The sequence below is a fragment of the Elgaria multicarinata genome, chromosome 3 (assembly GCF_023053635.1).
Source record: "Elgaria multicarinata webbii isolate HBS135686 ecotype San Diego chromosome 3, rElgMul1.1.pri, whole genome shotgun sequence".
Classification (NCBI taxonomy): Eukaryota; Metazoa; Chordata; class Lepidosauria; order Squamata; family Anguidae; genus Elgaria; species Elgaria multicarinata.
In genome coordinates, this window is record NC_086173.1 from 48,514,620 (window position 1) to 48,534,425 (window position 19,806).

The 19,806-nt window shown below is 43.4% G+C and overlaps 1 protein-coding gene across 1 annotated transcript; it reads right to left on the reverse strand.

The window, feature by feature from the left end:
* Window positions 1–1,024: 1,024 nt before the first annotated feature.
* Window positions 1,025–19,056, reverse strand: TMC8 (transmembrane channel like 8). The gene is made up of 15 exons (XM_063120170.1): window positions 18,899–19,056; window positions 17,252–17,403; window positions 15,313–15,465; window positions 15,105–15,184; window positions 14,213–14,352; window positions 12,764–12,911; window positions 11,180–11,350; window positions 10,150–10,295; window positions 8,955–9,078; window positions 7,146–7,243; window positions 5,439–5,622; window positions 3,504–3,634; window positions 3,067–3,222; window positions 1,956–2,034; window positions 1,025–1,812 (listed from the first exon to the last, which is right to left on the reverse strand). Exons 1-15 carry the CDS (start codon window positions 19,054–19,056, stop codon window positions 1,750–1,752), a joined length of 1,983 nt encoding a protein of 660 aa, XP_062976240.1. The 3' UTR covers window positions 1,025–1,749.
* Window positions 19,057–19,806: the final 750 nt, after the last annotated feature.

Consider the following 19,806-nt stretch of genomic DNA (forward strand, 5'->3'; position numbering starts at 1 on the left):
AGAAACACCACAAGTCTGCAGTGCCCTTCTAGGAAACTGAAAACTGAGTAAGCGCTGAAGGCCCTGCAAGTTCATCACCCCTCCCAGGACTGGGGTGCAGGAGTGTAACAATATGATACAGAGTAGCCCAAATCTTATTCTGGTGGTGTAGGGCACATACACTTCATTTTCTTTAGTCATGCTGATTGACTAGGGAACTAGGGATAAGAAACTGGAAACCAACTTCAGCCTTGCATTGCTTTTAGCAAGTCTTGTTCAATCTAAGAAGCGAGGTACTGGGTTTTCTCAAGACAGGAATCCGGAATGAATTGATGCAGTGCTTCAGAGATGGGTGCACAGACTGGAACGAGTGGGCAAGGCACAGGAAGGCATTATGATTACCTTGTATCTTGTTTGTACCATAAAGGAAACTGAAGCTGGAACAGAGTCATATGATAACCCAGCAGTGTGGGTTGGTTGCTCTGCCAAGGATGATACACATAGATTGATTTTTTGGAAAAGGCAGTGAAAATTTAAAATCGGAAACATGGATTCTCCTCATGAGCTACAGATCCCTGAGCCAAGGTAATAAAACTCTTCTCTGTTTGTTTTACTTCATGTGGTTACTTCTATTTCTGAGGAATATATCATGGAAATGGGAATTTGGAGTATGTTTAGATATATACATATGCATTCAGTGTCACACACCCACACATCTACTACTCAGTAAGCACACAGACCCACTTAAGCTCTCCTACAATATAGTCAATCATGTGTACATTATGTGTAAGTACTACCCACAATACAGACTCACAAACCCTCTAACACAGTGGTTCTCAACCTTCCTAATGCCGCGACCCTTTAATACAGTTCCTCATGTTGTGGTGACCCCCAACCATAAAATTATTTTCGTTGCTACTTCATAACTGTAATTTTGCTACTGTTATGAATCGTAATGTAAATATCTGATATGCAGGATGTATTTTCATTGTTACAAATTGAACATAATTAAAGCATAGTGATTAATCACAAAAACAATATGTAATTATATACTGTGAAATATTTATTTCTAATTACAAATAAATGAAATTTTGTCTTGAAGCATGGTGTAGCATGGGTAACACTCTTAATATAACAAATATGTGTTTTCCGATGGTCTTAGGCGACCCCTGTGAAAGGGTCGTTCGACCCCCAAAGGGGTCGCGACCCACAGGTTGAGAACCGCTGCGTCTAACACTTGGTAGACAAACTACATATACTTATTTTATTTTGCATGACTGAGAGATTTGTGATAAACCACTTCATAAGGACTGGTGACATGGTCACCTAACACAGAAAATACACCTTTCTCATTTTGATATCATAAGCATGCATATCTTTATCATTACACACCTTGCCATTCTCCTTAGCAGGCTTGCAAAAACTTGCTCTAACATGGGATCAGTACAATCAATACAGCAACTTACAGGGAAAGTTCTGCATTAGCTACAAAAACTATAGCCTCACAGCCTGTATGGCATAGTGAGAGAAAAGGTGTTGTATGATAGAGTGGATCTGGGAATCAGTTTGTGATCTGGGCAATGGGGCTTTCCTTTGTGCAATGACAGATCAGGGCCAGGGTTTCTCTGAGCTCTTTAGTCCAGGCAAGTTTTGACCATCCTGTTGGCTCTGTTCTGCTTTCCTCAGCAGTAAAGAAGGGTTTTATTTTCCTGCTCCTAAAAGCTTTGCCACCAAAATTCCCCTTCCTTTGGAGGAACTTTTTCCACAGACTCATGGTAATTCCACCAACACTCGAGCCAATTTCTTCACCAAATACCATTTTTCCTGGACATACTAGATGGAGGGGCAACGAAGAAATAGGTTACATTACATGCATCACAGAATGCACCATTACCTAGTCATAGTTGACCAGAGATGCCAAGATGGATTATTTTTTCATGTTCTCTGGCATTCTGCAAAACTGCAGGACCACTCACCAGCACCCGTTGCCTCTTGAGTCTTTCAATGACTTGTCTATTTGCCTGCGCCTGGGAAATGTATGCTGTGAGGATGAGGCTAGGGGAGAAAAACAGAGACTATCACACTAATGTCAATAGTTCCTGGAGTCTTGATTCCTATTGACCTACCTCATCAAACAATGAAAGAGGGGTGCTGATTTTAAGAGGGCAAGTACAAAACTATTGTAACTTTCAATGTTAAATTGTGCCCCTCTTTTTCCTGCTGGTAATATCAAGGCATCAAAGTGGCGGTCAGGGGTGTTAGTAATGTCAGATGTTGATACTATAATGTCTTTTAAAGAAATATTTATTACAACCCAACTCTTATATGGACTTCCACTGATCTCTGATACAAGGGACTGGTCATGCCCACCCAGCTTATCTTCAGCATTGCTACAGTATTAGTTCCATTCAGTGGATCCCAAAGCTACAATGTCAAGTTTATTTCTATGAGTTGCTGGTAGAGCTCTGACATTTTGTAAAATATTGTTACATGGCTTTAAAAATGTGTCTCTTCATTGCCACAGTTATTTCTCGGGGTCTTCCATTAATTATAAAAAAGTAAGACTTTCTCATTAGTGGCCTAGATTCTATTGGATCGATATACTGTGATCACAATCCAACAACCTCATTGAAAATTAATGGGCTTCCTGTTTCTCTTTGGGGAAGAGGCAGATTAGAAGAAATTGTACTTCAGGAAGGAGGGTTTTCTTGCCCCAGCAGCCGTCATGGGCCAAAGTGGATGGTCTGAATTAGGTCGTAGGGAGCAACTGTGTGTGTGTGTGTTCTGTCTGCCAAGATCAGTCACTGTAGTAGTGTGCTATTTTCCCATCAGCAGTCACTAGGCCAAGAAACAAGGAGGCTGCTTTGCCTTGTATCTTAAATAGATGTCAGCCTCTTTATCTCAGTAGCTCAGTGTGTATGATTAGTGAGTTGACCAGAGACAGAAGTGCTCCAGAAGCATCATCACATCTAGCCTGCAACATATGATGGGATATCTGTCCTCCTGTCATTCTAAAATGGCACCCTTGCAGAGAAGGCAGAGGTGTGATCAGCTCTCCCTCCCTTTGTGCCCACCAAAAGGACTCACCTGAGCAGCATCAGAAGTGAGAAACAAAAGACATTGGATGTGACGAAGTTCAAAGTGAGCTGTGCTGAAGTAGGTAAGTGGGACACAGCCTTGGTCACTGCCTGCCATGGAGCTGAATAGTTAGTAAAAAGCCCACAAGCTTGGGATGGAGAGGCCCTGGAAGGAAAACAATAATAACCCTGTTCAGACGACACACTAAGCCACGGTGGTTAAGCATTTTGAGCTAAACATTATGGCTTAGTGTGCTATGTGAACCATTCCTAACCATGGTGGCTACATAACCTGAGTTTAAACATGGTCACTAACAATTTGCTGCAAAAGGGTTAGCAGCCTAACCACGGCTTAGTGTGTCATCTGAACAGGCCCAATGACTGTCAAAGAGAGGTTTTGCCAAACCATGCCTAAGTTCCTAACTCCTCAGTTTCATCTCATCTTACCTGCTGATGACATAGGTTAGAGGGATGTAGGCCAGGAAGAGACCTAGCAGCAGCATGATCTGGAATAGGAATTTAGAATGGGATGCCCGAAACAGCTGAGTCGAAGGCTGGCAGTTCCGGAACAGAGTGTACTGTAGGTGAGAAAGGAAAGCTAAAAAGTGTCCCCACTGCACTGTCACACAGAGGTGTGGAGCCTAGACATGATCTCCCCTTTGGGAGACATTAAAGCTGTGAGGCTTTGCAGGGTGAGGGCCTGGGATAGGGTTAGGGAAGAGAGAGAGAGAGAGAGTGTGTGTGTGAACACAAGGGAGAAAAAGTCCTCAGTAGTAAATAGTGGTGTCTTAGGGTGACCATATGAAAAGGAGGACAGGGCTCCTGTATATTTAACAGTTGCATAGAAAAGGGAATTTCAGCAGGTGTCCTTCGTATATATGGAGAAGCTGATGAAATTCTGTCTTCATTACAACAGTTAAAGGTGCAGGAGCTATACCAGAGTGACCAGATTTAAAAGAGGGCAGGGCACCTGCAGCTTTAACTGTTGTAATGAAGAGGAAATTTCCCCAGGTTCTGCATATATACAAATGACACCTATACAACTGTTAAAGATACAGGAGCCCTGTCCTCCTTTTCATATGGTCACCCTAGGTTTCTTCTTTCCTGTATTTCTGGTATTAAGCCAGCTGTTTCAGTCACCCTAAAACATGTTCCTCCTTGGCTCAAAAGACAATACCACACCCCACTTCAAGGTGTTGAGATACTGCCCCACAATTCCTAGGACTGTTTTGCATGCCGCAATACCCAGCTAATCCAACATGCTGAAGCTGGAGCTAGGTGGGTTCACTGCTTGGGCTGCATACATGCTGGCAACAACTCTAGACAGGGAGGGGTCAGATTCCACTGGGTTGCAGACTAAAATTGGGTGCAGATGCCTCAAAGGGAAGTACATTAGGAGAAACCAGTGTACTCTCCTACTTCTGGACTTCCTGTGGAGATTGCCACTACCAAGGAGGATGGCCTGTCTGACTTGAGCAATTTAAATCTCTGTTTACATTTTATATATTGTCCAATAACAAAAAGTTCTCTGGGAGGTTTAGAAGTAAAAGTTAAAGCCATAAAAATAAATACAAAACAAAACATATCAGCATCAGAAGAAAATCATGACAAACAGTAAGTGGGTGCTTCCAGATGAAACTTTTACTGTGCAGTTTGTTTTGAATAATTATCTGTTTTTTATTCTATGCCACTAATCTTAAAGGCAGCATAAAATAATGTAAAATAAATAAATAAATAATCATTCTGCCTCATTCACATAATTTTACGGAAGGTCCAGACATTGTCATCTTCCATTTGTAGCCCTCCCATGTTTTACCATCACTTTTCCCATCTTTTTTCTTTAAGGAACAAATAGACAGAATCATCACCAATGTCTTTTGAATCTTAGGATTCATCACATGGGGCTAAAATCCCACAACCTTACCAGAGTTTCTGCTTCCGGATTCTTCGCAGGAATAAGATTGGCTTCTTTACACAAGCGGACATGTGATTTGATTCAGGGGAATACCTTTTCATACGTTTCATTTCAGAGCCACTAGATGGCACTGTGATTATAAACAACCCCAACATTTTATGGGAACGAATTGCAAATTAAAGTCTTATCAGGTTTTCCCTGATCTTTTTGAAAGTGAGATAAAGCTCAAAAAGTGCGGGAGACTCCCTGGAGGTTGATAATGTCATGTAAAGGACTCATAAACTTCTGTAAGTGACCAATCATGAGCAATAAAATCCTTGTGTAATTTAGCCCTTAGTACTAGGCACCCCAAGACACCTCTGCAGCCCCTTGGTCAGGATTATGCCACCTTACCTGATATTGTGCAAGCCAAGTGGGTTGAGGGGCTCTAATACAGCCCAGGTACATGCACAAACACAGCCTTTTACCTTTTTAATATAGAATGTAATGAAGATGGAGACACAGCCAAGCAAAGGCAGGAGAGGGCAGAAGAAGATCCCAATCCACATGACTGTCTGAGCTGCTACAATATCCAACACATTGTGAGGCACCAAGAATTCTTCTTTGCCAAGCCATTGAGCCAGTGCACTGGAGGAATGCTTAGCCAGCAACCTGGGGTGGGGGTGGAAATGAGAGAGAAAGCATTGAGAGGAAGGTCTAACTTCTCCTTCCGAGAGCTGTAGCCACTGCCTAGGACAGCCTTCCACAACCTGCTCCCTCTCTCATAATACCATAACCTGAGGTCATCCATTTAAGCAAAATCATGGGAGATTCAGGACAGACAAAAGGAAGTACTTCTTTACACAATGAGTATTTAAATTATGGAATTTGCAACACAAGATGTGATGATAGCCGCTGACAGCTTTAAAGGAGGATTAGACATATAGAATTAGACTATCATTAGCTACTATTCATGATGGCTGTTTGGTACCTCCAGTATCAAAGGCATATTATCTATATTATCTAGTTGCTGAGGAACAAAAGCAGGAGGATCCTATTTCACTCATGTCCTACTTGAGTGAAATAGGCTGGACACTGTAGAAACAAACTGCTGGACTACATAGCTCTTTGGAGTATTCCAGCACAGCTCTTCTTATGTTCTTGTGTTCATTTTCTTATCCCTCCCTGTGACTGTGTTGCCTGGCATCACACTGGAAGGCAGGATGGTGAGATAAAAATGACCTGCCTAATTAGGGTGACCATATGAAAAGGAGGACAGGGCTCCTGTATCTTTAACAGTTGCAGAGAAAAGGGAATTTCAACAGGTGTCATTTGTGTATATGGAGAAGCTGGTGAAATTCCCTCTTCATCACAACAGTTAAAGCTGCAGGAGCTATACTAGAGTGACCAGTTTTTAAAAAGAGCAGGGCACCTGCAGTTTTAACTGTTGCGGTGAAGAGGGAATTTCACCAGGTTCTCCATACATACAAATGATACCTGCTGAAATTCCCTTTTCAATACAGCTGTTAAAGATACAGGAGCCCTGTCCTCCTTTTCAAATGGTCACCCTACTTAATACCTCCTCAGGAATTAATTACTTATCCATAGATGAAAGGAAAGACTACCTGTCTTCCATAGGTGTGCCCAGGCACACTCTAATATCTCAAGCAGTAAGCACTGAATTGAGGGGGGGGGACATTGAGTAGGGATCCAGACACAGTGAGAACAGTCCTCCAGCTGCTCTTCTGCCCGCCCACCCCCAGTGCGCTGTTATTCCTGATAGCAAGAACAAAAAGAAATCACTCTGCTGGGAGCCTCTCTGCCAAGAGCTCACTTCAAAGAGGCCAGGGCAGGAGGAGGGACCCCAAAGGCTAATATTGCCTAATAAGCCCCTCCTCTGGCCAGTGTCACCACGAAGCCCCACCAATACTGGAGCTTGAGGAGCATCTCCTCATTCCCCCACCCCTCATCAATGGCCCTCCTGTGGTCGGGCAAGCCAAATGCAGAGTAGAGCATCAGTGTCTACAGTGTTTAATGAGTGAATAAAAATAATGTCCTTTATGACTGAGTATTCAATAGATGTTCACCTTAAAAAAAAATCCCTGGGTGCACACCCTAAGGAAATGTGCTGTGCACACCTGTGCTGTCTTCACTTGGTGTACACCAACAAGGTTGATTATGATTTCTAGCCTTACCTCCGGGGCAGGCTGATAAGGAAAGCAGCTGCCAAGGTAGTCAAGAAACTGAAGATAATCATCTTGTACATCTCCTGTCCAAGGTGGGTTTCCCAACACTGCATGCTCAAGCAGGACAAAAAGAGTGGCTTATGAAAGCAATACTTATACTAGACATAAGTTGAGCATGTTATTATAGGTGTAATATAGTGCATAGAATTAGTATTATTCGTGTGCTTATTTGTGGGTGAGTGCTGTACATTTTAACAGAATTGTGTGTAGAAAGCTATGGCCTTTGTCCCTCCAAACAGCTCTCTTGGGAGTTCCCTTTGGAGAGGGAGGGAAGAGGAAGTGAGATCTCCCATGACCTACAAGAGAGATTTGCAGCTCTCGCAGAGGAGGCGCCGCCCCCTTCCTCTCCCTGCCTCACATGGTGCACCTCTCATACACTCCATCTGTCAAACACACACACACACACAAGCCCTCCGTGGCTCTCTAGAACTGGAATATGTGTTTACTCAGAAGTAAGACTCTCTCTGTTCAATGGAGTTTACTCAAAGGTAAGCCTGCTTGTGATTTTAGCAGTTGAAATAAATGGGATTTACTTTTGAGTAAGGGAACCAGCAGATCTGTAGTTTATGAACTTGAAGATGCACAGCTTCGCATGATCAAAGGAATGGAAGATCGAGCCTACGACCCTTCGCACTGGTGGACTATGAGGAAAAGAATTTAAAGGGGGGAAATGTAAAAAATCATAAAAAATCAAGGGATGACCCAATCTGATTCAAATTTGGTCTGCTGAAAGCCCTCCTTAAGAGCTATCACTGACCTCTCTCGTTATCCTTAAAAATGAGGGTGCTGCTGGCAAGGAGGTTGCATTTTCCACATTTCTTTTAAGGTGAAAATGCCTACTCAGGAGTAAGAACATAGAGTTCAATGGGACCTCTTCTTGCTCCAGAAAGACTGCTTATAACCCACATGCAAATTTAATCCATAGATTAATTGATTAATCAACTAAAACGCCTATCAGCTGCCACTGGAGGTTGTATAGTGTTCCCTTTGTCACGTACTTCCAATCCCACGAAAGACTGCAGCTGCCTGGGCGCGCTTATTCACAGTTGCATCCTGTTCATTTCAATGGGCTCAAACACCCTCTTCACTCCTCCCTATGACATTACCAATGCATCCCTCTCTCCCTTCCCCACCCCCACCCTAAAGCAAGTCATGAAGCAAAGGTGGAGGAAAGAAAGTACAATAGACCCCTCTTTTGTTCAACCCAGCAGCCAGGAAGCAGGAGGAGGAAAGGATTTGAATTTGAATTTAAAAACACCCACTGGAGAAAAGGCATGCCCCTCTCTTTCGTCAGCAATACCACCCCTTGAAAACACGCCCACAGAACATCGGATTGAAAACAATGGATGAAAATACATGTTGAAGTTTGAGCGGTGTGCTTTCGCATTACTTTCCACGTGCCAAAAACCGTTGCTAAGAAGGGGGAACAACCGCAATCACAGCAGGACATAGTTGATGTCATCTGAGTCCTTTGCATGCAATGCACCGCAACAGCAGACTATAACGCTGGTGTGATGGAGCTTTTAGTGGGACTAATTTCAACAGGACTAACATTGGATACAACCCAGTATCTTCTGCAATTCCATCTCCAGCCTTTGTCATTAATGTCTGGATAAATTCAATGCTGAAACTGTGGCCAAATGAGAAGTGTGTGTGTTTTCAGGGGCAGGGGCACTTTGCTTTAGGACATTATCACTGGGTCACATTTGCTCTAAACAGGAAAGGTTCAGTGTGAATATCCCCTGCATCTCCAGTAACCTGATAGAGTTTGTTGTAGCCACATTGCTGGCACTGGAGAGTGTTCTTGCTCCCCAAGCACAGGACGTTGCGGCCCAAGAAGAACAGGAACATCCCCAGGCTGGACAGTTTCAGGATTACACACCTGCCGGAGAACAGAAGAGAGAAGAGATTCTTGACCCACACTTTACACTTGGGCTCCACAGTTCTACTCAATAATTCCCCTTATGAGATCTCCACCTGACCACAAGTGAATCCAGATAAGCATTTCCCCACACATCTGCACCTAACGTGGGGTAACATTCTCCTCACCACTTGACAAAATGTTACAGACAACCACCTTGCCAAGTGATTACATACAACACACACCATGGTCAATTATCACTGGTAAACAAGTGTTTGCATCTACCCCATGTCTAGCAGGGTACAGGTCCCAGGGCGAGGGTCCATATGCATGCATTCTTGCTTGCGCATAGGTTGTGTGCAGAGATTAGGATCAGGATGTAGAAGTTGAATGCTGGCGCCAATGAACTCAGTCCAGTTTCCTCCCCTATCTACATATGATGTCATCTGCACAGGGTTAATGTTTGATCCTGATGCACTTAGGACTTCAGAACTTCAGTAAAATTCTAAATCTTTTAATAGTCTAAAATATATGTTTCGATCAGCTTTTGCACTGTACAGCTTAATATCTATATGGTTGCTCTTTGGTTCATCATCCATATGCTCAATTACATGATGATGATGAGCATTATTAGTTTAATAGGGCAGAGGAATGGGGAACTGTGATGGGGGAAAGTTGGGTATTCTAAAAGGAAATCACATGTTCACAAAAATATACATTGTGTGATTGCACCCTCTCTAAAAATACAATATTTTGAAAATTAAAAGGATCATGGATTTTACTGTAACAATAGCATCTTGGGAGGGCTGAGCGATCCAGTCTATACTCAGAGTGTTCCAGAATGTGTGCCTGAAGCTTTGTGTGACTGCAATCAATCTTTTCTTGATTGTTCTGTACCCATATTTTTTTCACTCCCACATTGTCAGGAAAGGGCTTGATGACCGCTTGGGCCAGCCTATGCTTCCCACATTAGAAAGGGCATAAAAAAATTCTGCCACTCGAAGTCATTTACTTCCTTTTATCTACCCTGTGAAAGTTACATTACTTTCCCCACAGTAAAATAACTATCCCTACTGAGATGAAATCACCTACCTGAGTAGGGTGAGGTTGACTTTAGCATTGGGTGAATAGCCCTCCCACTGGGCTAGGACATGGAAAAGAAATGGCAGGAAAATGTTCGCCATAGAGATCACCACAGGTGGGAGGTACTGACCTAATACACCCAGTTTGGCAGCATCCTGCGGGGAGTACAAAGATGGATCTGGTATAGAGAAGCACAGAATATGCCCTTCATACTTACACTTCCGATATCTCCAGTGGGAATCCTGTTCCGGGGCCAACATAGCTAGCCACTGCAAGTTGTCCCTAATTCTGAAGGGATCCAATTATATTATCACCTTATAATTTTTAACGTATTGAACTTGACATCTCTTCCTTTCTTTTTTGTATGCAAGTTTAATTTTAAAATATATATAAAAATTTAAAACTGTGATAGATTCATTACTGTGAAAATTAATTCATCCTGCTGCACTTACTTCCAGCCTAGGGCTCAGGGCTAAACTACACAATGTGTTAAATATGCAGCATGCATTTACCTTCCTTCCCCCCTTTTTAAAATTAAAGGTAAGCACACAGGATTGGGAACACCACATGTGGGTGGGCAGGTTTAAACAGTCCCCTCCCAGCCACTTAATTTCTTAAATTCACCACCACCACCACCATGGGGGATGAAAAGGGGTAAATCTAGGGTGACCGTATGAAAAGGAGGACAGGGCTCCTGTATCTTTAACAGTTGCATAGAAAAGGGAATTTCAGCAGGTGTCATTTGTATATAAATGGAGAACCTGGTGAAATTTCCTCTTCATCACAACAGTTAAAGCTGCAGGTGTCCTGCCCTCTTTTAAATCTGGTCACTCTAGTATAGCTCCTGCAGCTTTAACTGTTGTGATGAAGAGGGAATTTCACCAGGTTCTCCATAAATATTAGTTTTAAACTTAATGAGCAAAACACTGGAACATGGGGTCACCCAAAGAAACTGAGTGGCAGTAGATTCAGGACTGACAAAATGTATAGCTTGTGAGATTCACTCCTGACACTGGCTAGGGACAAAGAGTTGTGCTACCTGACTGTAGTCCTGGGAAAACTCTGTGGCCAAGTAGATGAAGCAGAAAGCAGCAGCCATCAATAGCAAGACGATGCCATTGATCAGCAGGCGCAGCAGGTAGAGCTGAGCCAGCTGCCTCTTTGTCCTCTGCTGGTTCTGCAGATGCCGGATCTGCTCCTCTAGGTCTATCTGCCAAGAGAAATAGTGTCAGTTCCTATCTATGCAGCTGAGCCTGCAAAGGAGTAGTTTGTTTTAAAGGTTTCAGCATGCAAAGGGGATGGGGTACCTGGCCACTCTAATAGGTATCCGTGGCCCAACAAAGACATAACATCTGGAGAGCTCAAGGTACACAATAATCTAAAGTTGGAACAGATGGCTGAAACATTAAACAACACAATCCCTTGTAGCACAGGGAAGCGCCTCTTGAGGTGGAACAGCAGTACTGTAGTGAAATCAGGTTCACAGGGTTGAAGCACCAGAACTTTTTGATTGGCAGGGACGATGTTTCTTTTACTCAAGCCAGGGATTATTCATTGCTCCTGTCTGACTTTATAAATAAGGTAGGCAAGGAAGTGACCCAAGATGCATGTGAGGATTGAAACCCAGGCAACTAGCATGGGAGACCCATAGCTTTGTTGCTCAATCATTCTTCTAGCTCTGCTTCAAACAACTGTATCAGACAGAGGCGTATAACACTATGCATTGTGTGGAGAACATGGATAGAGAAAACATTTTCTCCCTCTCCCATAATACTAGAGCCCCATGGGGTTATCCCATGAAGTTGAATGGTGGGAGATTCATGAAGAAAATACTTCTTCACACAGCAAATAGTTAATTGTTGAATTCAGTACCACAACATGTAGTGACAGCTAGCAACTTGGACAGCTTTAAAAGAAGGTCACAAAAATTCATGGAGGAGAAGGCTATCCATGGCTACTATAAGTCATGACGGTTCCATGGTTCCTCCAGGGGGGGATCTACACTACTGTTTTTAAAGTGCTTTAAAGCACTTTAAAGTGCTTTGAAAACGTTTTGAAACCTGTATATGCAGTGTGTCCTGGGCCCCAACAGTTGTCAAAACTGTTATAAAGCGCGTTAAAGCAGTAGTGTAGATCCCCCCAGGATCAAAAGCAGTATGGCTCTGAATATCAGTTAATGGGGAACAACAGTGGGAGAGGGCTATTGCCTTCATGACCTGCTTGTGATGGGCTTCCCAGAGGCATCTGGGTAGCCACTGTGAGAAACAGGATGCTGGACTAGATAGGTCTATCATCTCATCCAGCAGGACTCTTCTGTTATGTTCTTATTTTCTAGGAAATATTTGATGTCCACATTATTTCAAAAGGAGGGCAACAGTTAAGAAACAACTTCAAAGATGACATTACAGTAAAGAGGTCTAGCTTGGCTTATGAAATAATAGGATTTTTTTTTCATTGAAAAATTATTATATTCAGCCCACCCACAAATTTAGGCAATGACTTCTTAAATATTTGTTATGAATGTATGTGAATACATACTTGAGAGGATACCATAGGTAAAGGGGTGGGATCTCTGAGTCCAGGCCCAAATTATCATTATATTCCACAGGCAAATTTCATGCACCTTAAGGCGATTGTAAATATTTCTCTGCTTGAGGGCGGCAGCCTCCGGGCTTTGGATGCAGAAATCCCATTCAGTGAAGATCCCGGCACTGAGGTATGTCTGGAAGTCCCACCGTAGCATCTGCCACTGCACAAAGCTGGCCACAATGCTGGATATTAAGGCAGTTGGGGAGACGGTCACAGGCAAGCAAGAGCTTTCTCCAAGCAAATTAATTCATTTCCCCCAAACAATATAGCACTCAATGGCTCAGTTCAGACAACACGTTTCTCAACAGTGGTTTTAGAACTCCATGGTGGAGGTTTTACACCACCATTGAGAAATGTGTTGTCTGGCGGGAAAACTCCATGCAACAGTGGAGTTTTTTCTGGAAAACACTCAATGCAGAATATTATTTATTTATTTATATAGCACCATCAGTGTACATGGTGCTGTACAGAGTAAAACAATAAAATAGCAAAACCCTGCCGCATAGGCTTACATTCTAATAGAATCATAATAAAACAATAAGAAGGGGAAGAGAATGCACCAAACAGGCACAGCGTAGAGTAAAACTAACAGTATAAAAGTAAGATCAAAATCAACTTTTAAAAGCTATAGAAAAAAGAAAAGTTTTTAGCTGAGCTTTAAAAACTGCGATCGAACTTGTAGTTCGCAAATGTTCTGGAAGAGCGTTCCAGGCGTAAGGGGCAGCGGAAGAAAATGGACGAAGCCGAGCAAGGGAAGTAGAGACCCTTGGGCAGGTAAGAAACATGGCTGCCTTTTAATAATGTATTAGTCTGATATGTTTTTAATCAATTATATGTATTTTATCATGTTTTGTATTTGTGTTGTACCCTGCCTTGATCCAGAGGAAGAGGTGGGTAAGAAATAAATAAATAAATAAATAAATAAATAAATAAATACAATTATTATTATTGATATGTGAAGCAGATGACCTTTTAAGATGCAACCAGGAAGTCCTCATTTTGAGTAGACCAGAAGGCATTACATATGTTAACCCCTCCCTTTCCTGAACTCTTCCACATTTCCTGCCCCCTCCTCACTCCCATGCTTTTATGCCTAGTATATTGTTGTGAGATCTATGTCAAAGGCTGATATGCATTGTACCTCTGCTCCTATCAGAAGAGTATATTTACATTCGCTCCTTATTTGGTTAACAAATAACTGCTTCAAGGCATACTTGGCAGATCGCGCACTTTGCCCTTAAAATATATATATATATATATATATATATATATATATATATATATATATCTGTACCGTTTCCGTCCAGGTTGTTAGGTGTAACATGCTGTTGCTCTAGCACGTATAACCTAACCTTGCATCGATGTAATCAAATAAACAATTTAAGGACATCTGGTGTCGTCTTGCCTGAGTAAGGTCCGGTTGGACAACCTAAACCATAATCCACATCAATTGTGAGGCCCAGCCCCCACCTGAGACACTTACCGCCGGAAGATCCAAATGAAGCAGGCAAAGAGGTATCCCAGGATGCTAAGCAGGTAGGCTAAGTACACATTGTAATGGTTGCTGCTATCCTGTTTCTCATTGTAAGCTCCGTAAAACAGGTAGGAGTGCTCTAAAAAGCCCTACGGATGGGACAGAAGAAGAAATGAGATGCCAGCCAGCACTATGCTTTCAGAATTACTCAATCTATGGTCATTTTCGCTAAGCCGCTGTGCTTGGTTGGAACCAATGTGGCCCTTGGGCCAAAAACAGTTTCCCAACCCTGTTCCAATGGCTCTCTCAGTCAGAACCCTAAGAGTGGAGTGAGGACAATGTTCAGATGGGAACCAACCCCCCAATTCATCTTGAATCCAATAAAGTCCTCTCTGCCAGGCTCTGTCCTACATTCCTTGACTCTACTGCTCTGTTTTCTGCACTCCAGGTGCATTCTCCTTCTCCAATCCCAATCTCTAAACCAGGGGTGTTCAAGCGCCTTTCAGCTTGAGGGCCAGATTCAGTTTCGGGGGAAACTCTCAGGGGCCACCACATTCCAATGGTGGATGGCACCAAAGACGAAAAGGACAGGGCCAAAAACATCAGCATATTTTATCTTACAGCTTTTGCTGCCAGTAACTAAGCCTTAGAAGAGGCATTTCAGCCTTTCAGAATGGGGAAAAATGTGGGGCGGGGGAACTAGGAAACCACCATATGACCAGCATTCAGAGACAATAGACTGGGGCCTTTGGGGAACTCTGTAGGGCCAGACTGGACCCCAGTGGGTTAAATTTGGCCCACCAGCCTGAGGTTCAGCACCCCTGCTCTAGCCACATACTCAGGCACATTTGTCTCCCCATCACCCCCCCTCCCCTCCAGGCCATATTTCCTGCAGACTCACTTCCCCAGTGAAGATGTCCTGGAAACGTTGCCAGGCAGATCGATAACCGAGGCCACTACTGTAGTTCATGCACTCCGCCTCTGGAAGAAAGGATAGGGGAGCTTTATAGTGTTAGATCTTCCAATTCTCAGGCGTTGGTGTAGGATTTAATCCAGCATTGGCGAAAGCCCAAATGTTTGTGTTCTTACAGATTCAAGGAAGGACTCACCTGCACCCAGGCTTTTAGGAAAGCTAGTCGAACCGCGAGGAATGGCAACTGGCAACAGAATGAAGCCTGTGACCAGCAGCACGGCCAGGATGTTGATGAAGAGCAGGAACCTCAGGAAGGTGAAATAGGATTGGATGCCAGGGCCAAAGTTCCCTGTGTGTTGTAGAGACAGCAAAAGTGGGCGACTGGGGCAGATAAGCAGACTGACATCATAAGGAGATGGGGAAGATGAAGGTGATGGAAAGGATAACACCTATCCCAGGTCTACATCCCTATATGCTCCCTTACATATAGGATTGCCACCTGGCTCATTTTAATCTGACCTGATTGGGGATCCTGACTGCTGGCTATTTTATTTCGCTCAGCTTTAGTGCCAGTCACTGGACAAGTATATATTTTCATGCATTTTCAAACAGCTAACATATATCAATAAGCATGAACCAGAGTGGTTATTTTCTTCTGGGAAACGTGCCACTCTCTCTGATATACAAATAAACCCACAATACCATGGCCTGATTTTTCTCAACAGCCTTTGCGGCCGACCAGCCTCTAGAGGTCTCTCTTGCCTCACATGTCCCAATGAATGGCTAGATAGGTTATTAGTCCAGTTGGTGTTGCAGCTATCTGATCACCAGCCTCTGCCTTTATAAAAATGGGAGAACTTGGCTGCAAATGTAGCAGCCGATCTGATGTCCAAGCCACATTCCATGAGTCCAGGGTTTCTCAACCTTTATGGGTGTGTGGGCACATTTAGAGTTTTGAGTGTCATGGATGCTCTCACAAAATGGCTGCCATGGTGGGTGTGGATGGTCACAACACATCATTTCCCAGAAGGCAAACTGGAGAGAGTAAAATAAGAGAAACTTGGCTAAGAACCTACGTACAAGATAGAGGTGGGCTCTGAGCTCAAAAAACAAAACCACTCGTTTGAACCCAGTTTTTTGCTCTAACGCCTGTTTCACAGGAGGCAAACTGATGAGGCTCAAAGACAACTAACTTGAAGAAGAAAATGAGTACAAGGAAGAGTTGCAGTCTGAGCCCCAAAAGCCACATCACATGTTTGTTTGCTCCCCATAAAACATAACAAAATACTCATTTCACGGAAGGCAAACCAGTGATGCACACAAACTACATGACATAACCACACCAAAGGAAAAAAATAGCCACACATGCACACCACACAACTGAAGCAAAACCACACATACACATGGCACAAGCAGAAGAACCCTCCTCGCTCCTCACCCTCCTCTAGCGCCCCCATGAGATTCCCTCCACACACACACACCGATTACCATTTGTACTTCTTTCTGGGTAGTTGGGCAGGCTGGACCACAGCCACCCGGCTTGTTTATTTTTTAAGAATGCCTCTGGGGCCCACGTAGGGCCTGGAAGCATTCTTATAAATAGCAATGGTGCTGGAGGCCAACACTTGCATGATGCCAGCTTCCCAGTTAAAGAAAACATTTTAAAGTCAAAATATCTTTTAAAAAAAACCAAAACCAAAAGGTGCAGGGAGCCATGTGGGTGCCAAGAGGGGCATATTGATGCCACAGGCACCACATTGGAGACCCCAGCTTTAGCCCAACCTTCCCTAACCACCATCATTAGTGGCCATGCTGTCTGGGGATGATGAAAGTTCTAGTCCATCACATTTGGAGGGCACCAGGTTGGGGGAGGTGCTTTAGACTTAGCTTTTCCTCAATTGTTGAGACCTCACTGGTTGATATAAGAACATAAGAAGAGCCCTGCTGGATCAGACCAAGGGTCCATCTAGTCCAGCACTTTGTTCACACGGTGGCCAACCAGCCATCGGCCAGGGACCAACAAGCAGGACATGGTGCTACAGCACCCTCCCACCCATGTTCCCCAGCAACTGGTGCACACAAGCTTATGCCAGTAGCATTCCTGTTTACAAAGCAGAAAACCAGCTCCTGCTTACCTTCAATATCATCCAGAGAAGACTTCCAGAGCTGGAAGATCCTGACAAAATTCCAGATGCCTTCTTGAAGCTGCTTCTGGACCCTGTATTGTCGTTGCCTCCAGGTCTCCCAGCTGGTCTCATCTGTCTTTGTGGATGCCTTCAACTGCCTCCTAAAAAAAGGGATATGATTGAGTCCCCTGATTTGGGAGATGCAGTTAGAAGGGGACCCCACATTCCAGCCCAAGTTCTTCTTGAAGGTCTCCACATACATACTCTAAACAGGGATAGAGTGTCTTTCTCTACTGCATTAATCTCATCATCATATTCCCTCCCTTCCCAACACACACACACTCATATTCCTTTCTCTCACTGGTCTGTGTTTCTGTGATGCTGCTGTGCTGTATAGCAACCTGCTCCAGGAAAAGGGGTGGACTTAAGTTAATTCAGCTCCCAAAGATCCAATATGTACCTACCTTGCCCTTCTCTCCATTCTGCCTCCACTGGAGACACATTTAGTGGAGGTGTGCAAGAGAGGGCCTTCTCGGTGGCTCTGGAACTCCTTGCTGAAAGGAGGCCAGGTTGCCCTCCTCTCTCTTGTCCCTGTGCAGGCAAAGATGTTTTCATCAAGGCAGGCCCTTTAGCATATAAGCAGGTCTGTTGCTGAAGAGGGTTCCATCGGGTTGGTTGCTGTGCTGTTTATTTCTTTTATTGGTGTCTTTTTAATCGGGCTTTTAATTTATTTATCTTTATGATTCAATTATGTTTTAATTAAGTATTTTAATCTTGGTTTAATTATTGTTAGCTGCCTTGGGCGCCATTTTTTGGTGGAAATGCGGGCTATAAATCAAATAAATAAATAAACTACCTCTTTCTCAGTAGGTCTGCCTAGCTACAGCAACGAGAAAAGCAGCCTTTTCCACCAGTTATACTGTAGCAGAACTGAGGATCTTTCTGACGTTCTTTGGTCTTACCATGAAATGGTGTGATTCATAAGAGACACAACCCAGTGTTTGAAATATGAATAGACCAATGCTAACCCTTTTTTATTCTATTTCTGATGTGTGTAAAAGGGAATTTCATTCTGTAAGATTAGTCTATGCTCCAGGTGAAAGGTTAAGAACTGCCCCCAGCATTCCTTCATGGCGGATTCTAGGTGCATCTTAGACAAAGGAAAAACTTTCAGCCAATCAGTGTCGAATGTAAGCTGTGATGTATGAATTGTATGCACCTTACCTTGTATTGGCAATGTAACCTAGTTTGTTAACAGAGCACGGACCAGTAAAGTCCATTAAAGATAAGAGCACTGACCAATTATGTTACTAACAAGTGATGTAACCAGAGCCTATATATTCCAGAGGATCCCTTTGTTCGGGGAGCTCTTAATTTGCATTTCCCGCTGGAGCTCCAATGTTGCAACATTTACGAATAAACTTTAACTTGCATTCTCCAACCCGGTGTGTTTATTGGCAAAGTATACACTGAGGGAGCAGCCTGTCCAGCCCTCAGGTTTGAGGGCTAACATTTCTGTAAATAAAATAAAATGTAATTTTTTTAAATATACCATCACTGAGCTGTGGTTTCAAGCTAGTACTGTGGGCTTCAGTGGCTCACTCCATTACAGTTAGACTGCACTATGTGTTAATGAAGGTGCCCAGATGATCTGACCTGAGGAAACGTTTCTTCTCGATGGAGTAGGGCAAGGCCCTAAGCATTGACTCCTGGATATACAACCCCTCCAAGGAGAGGTCCATACTGGAGACAGAGTGGACAGATAGAGCATCGTGTTGGGCACATCTGTGCCGTAGCTCCTGGGTGCTTTGCATCACTTCAGTCCCTGAAACAACAAGAAAAAGCAAGCTACTGGGGCATAGAGATAGATGGAACAGATATCTACTCTGGATACAAGATCCCACCATAATCCTTTGATTTCAGAGGTTGGCTGCAGTTCACAAAATCTACCAAACTGCTATGCCACACGACTGCTTTTGAGGGTATTTCCACACAGAGGGCTCCTAGCGCTACCAATCAGAAGGCATTGTGCAGCTATTCTGTCTTTTTTTCCTTAACAAATGTTCTGTGGCAAGAAAAAAAGATGAAAGAAGTGCCAGTAAAAACAGGAGGATTAACAGTGGAAGATGATATCCATGAATGAGGCAGGGTGAAGCTGCGATAAAAGCCTTGTCTGGAAGCACCACTGCAGCCTGAATTCTAAATTATCCTCCATCATGTTTGCCTGGGAAGCAGAAAAGCATTGAAGTAAAATAGGAATTCTTCATCTCCCAGCAAAATTATAAACTGGCTATTTCACACTTAAAGTTGTACATTGAAGGTAAAGCATTATATATATACTGAACAGGCTCCTAACATATCTGAGCCAATTTAAAAGGAAATGTGGAGCAATCTTAAGTATGAGGGGGTATACTGTGTTAGGATAACATTATATTAAACACATACTATCACCTCTTTCCTGCAATGGCCAATAAACAAGACACACCACCTGGAACCAACTTGCAGCCACTGGAAACACTTCTGTCCACGCTCCTGTTTGCACAGATAGGCTGAGTTCGAATGAC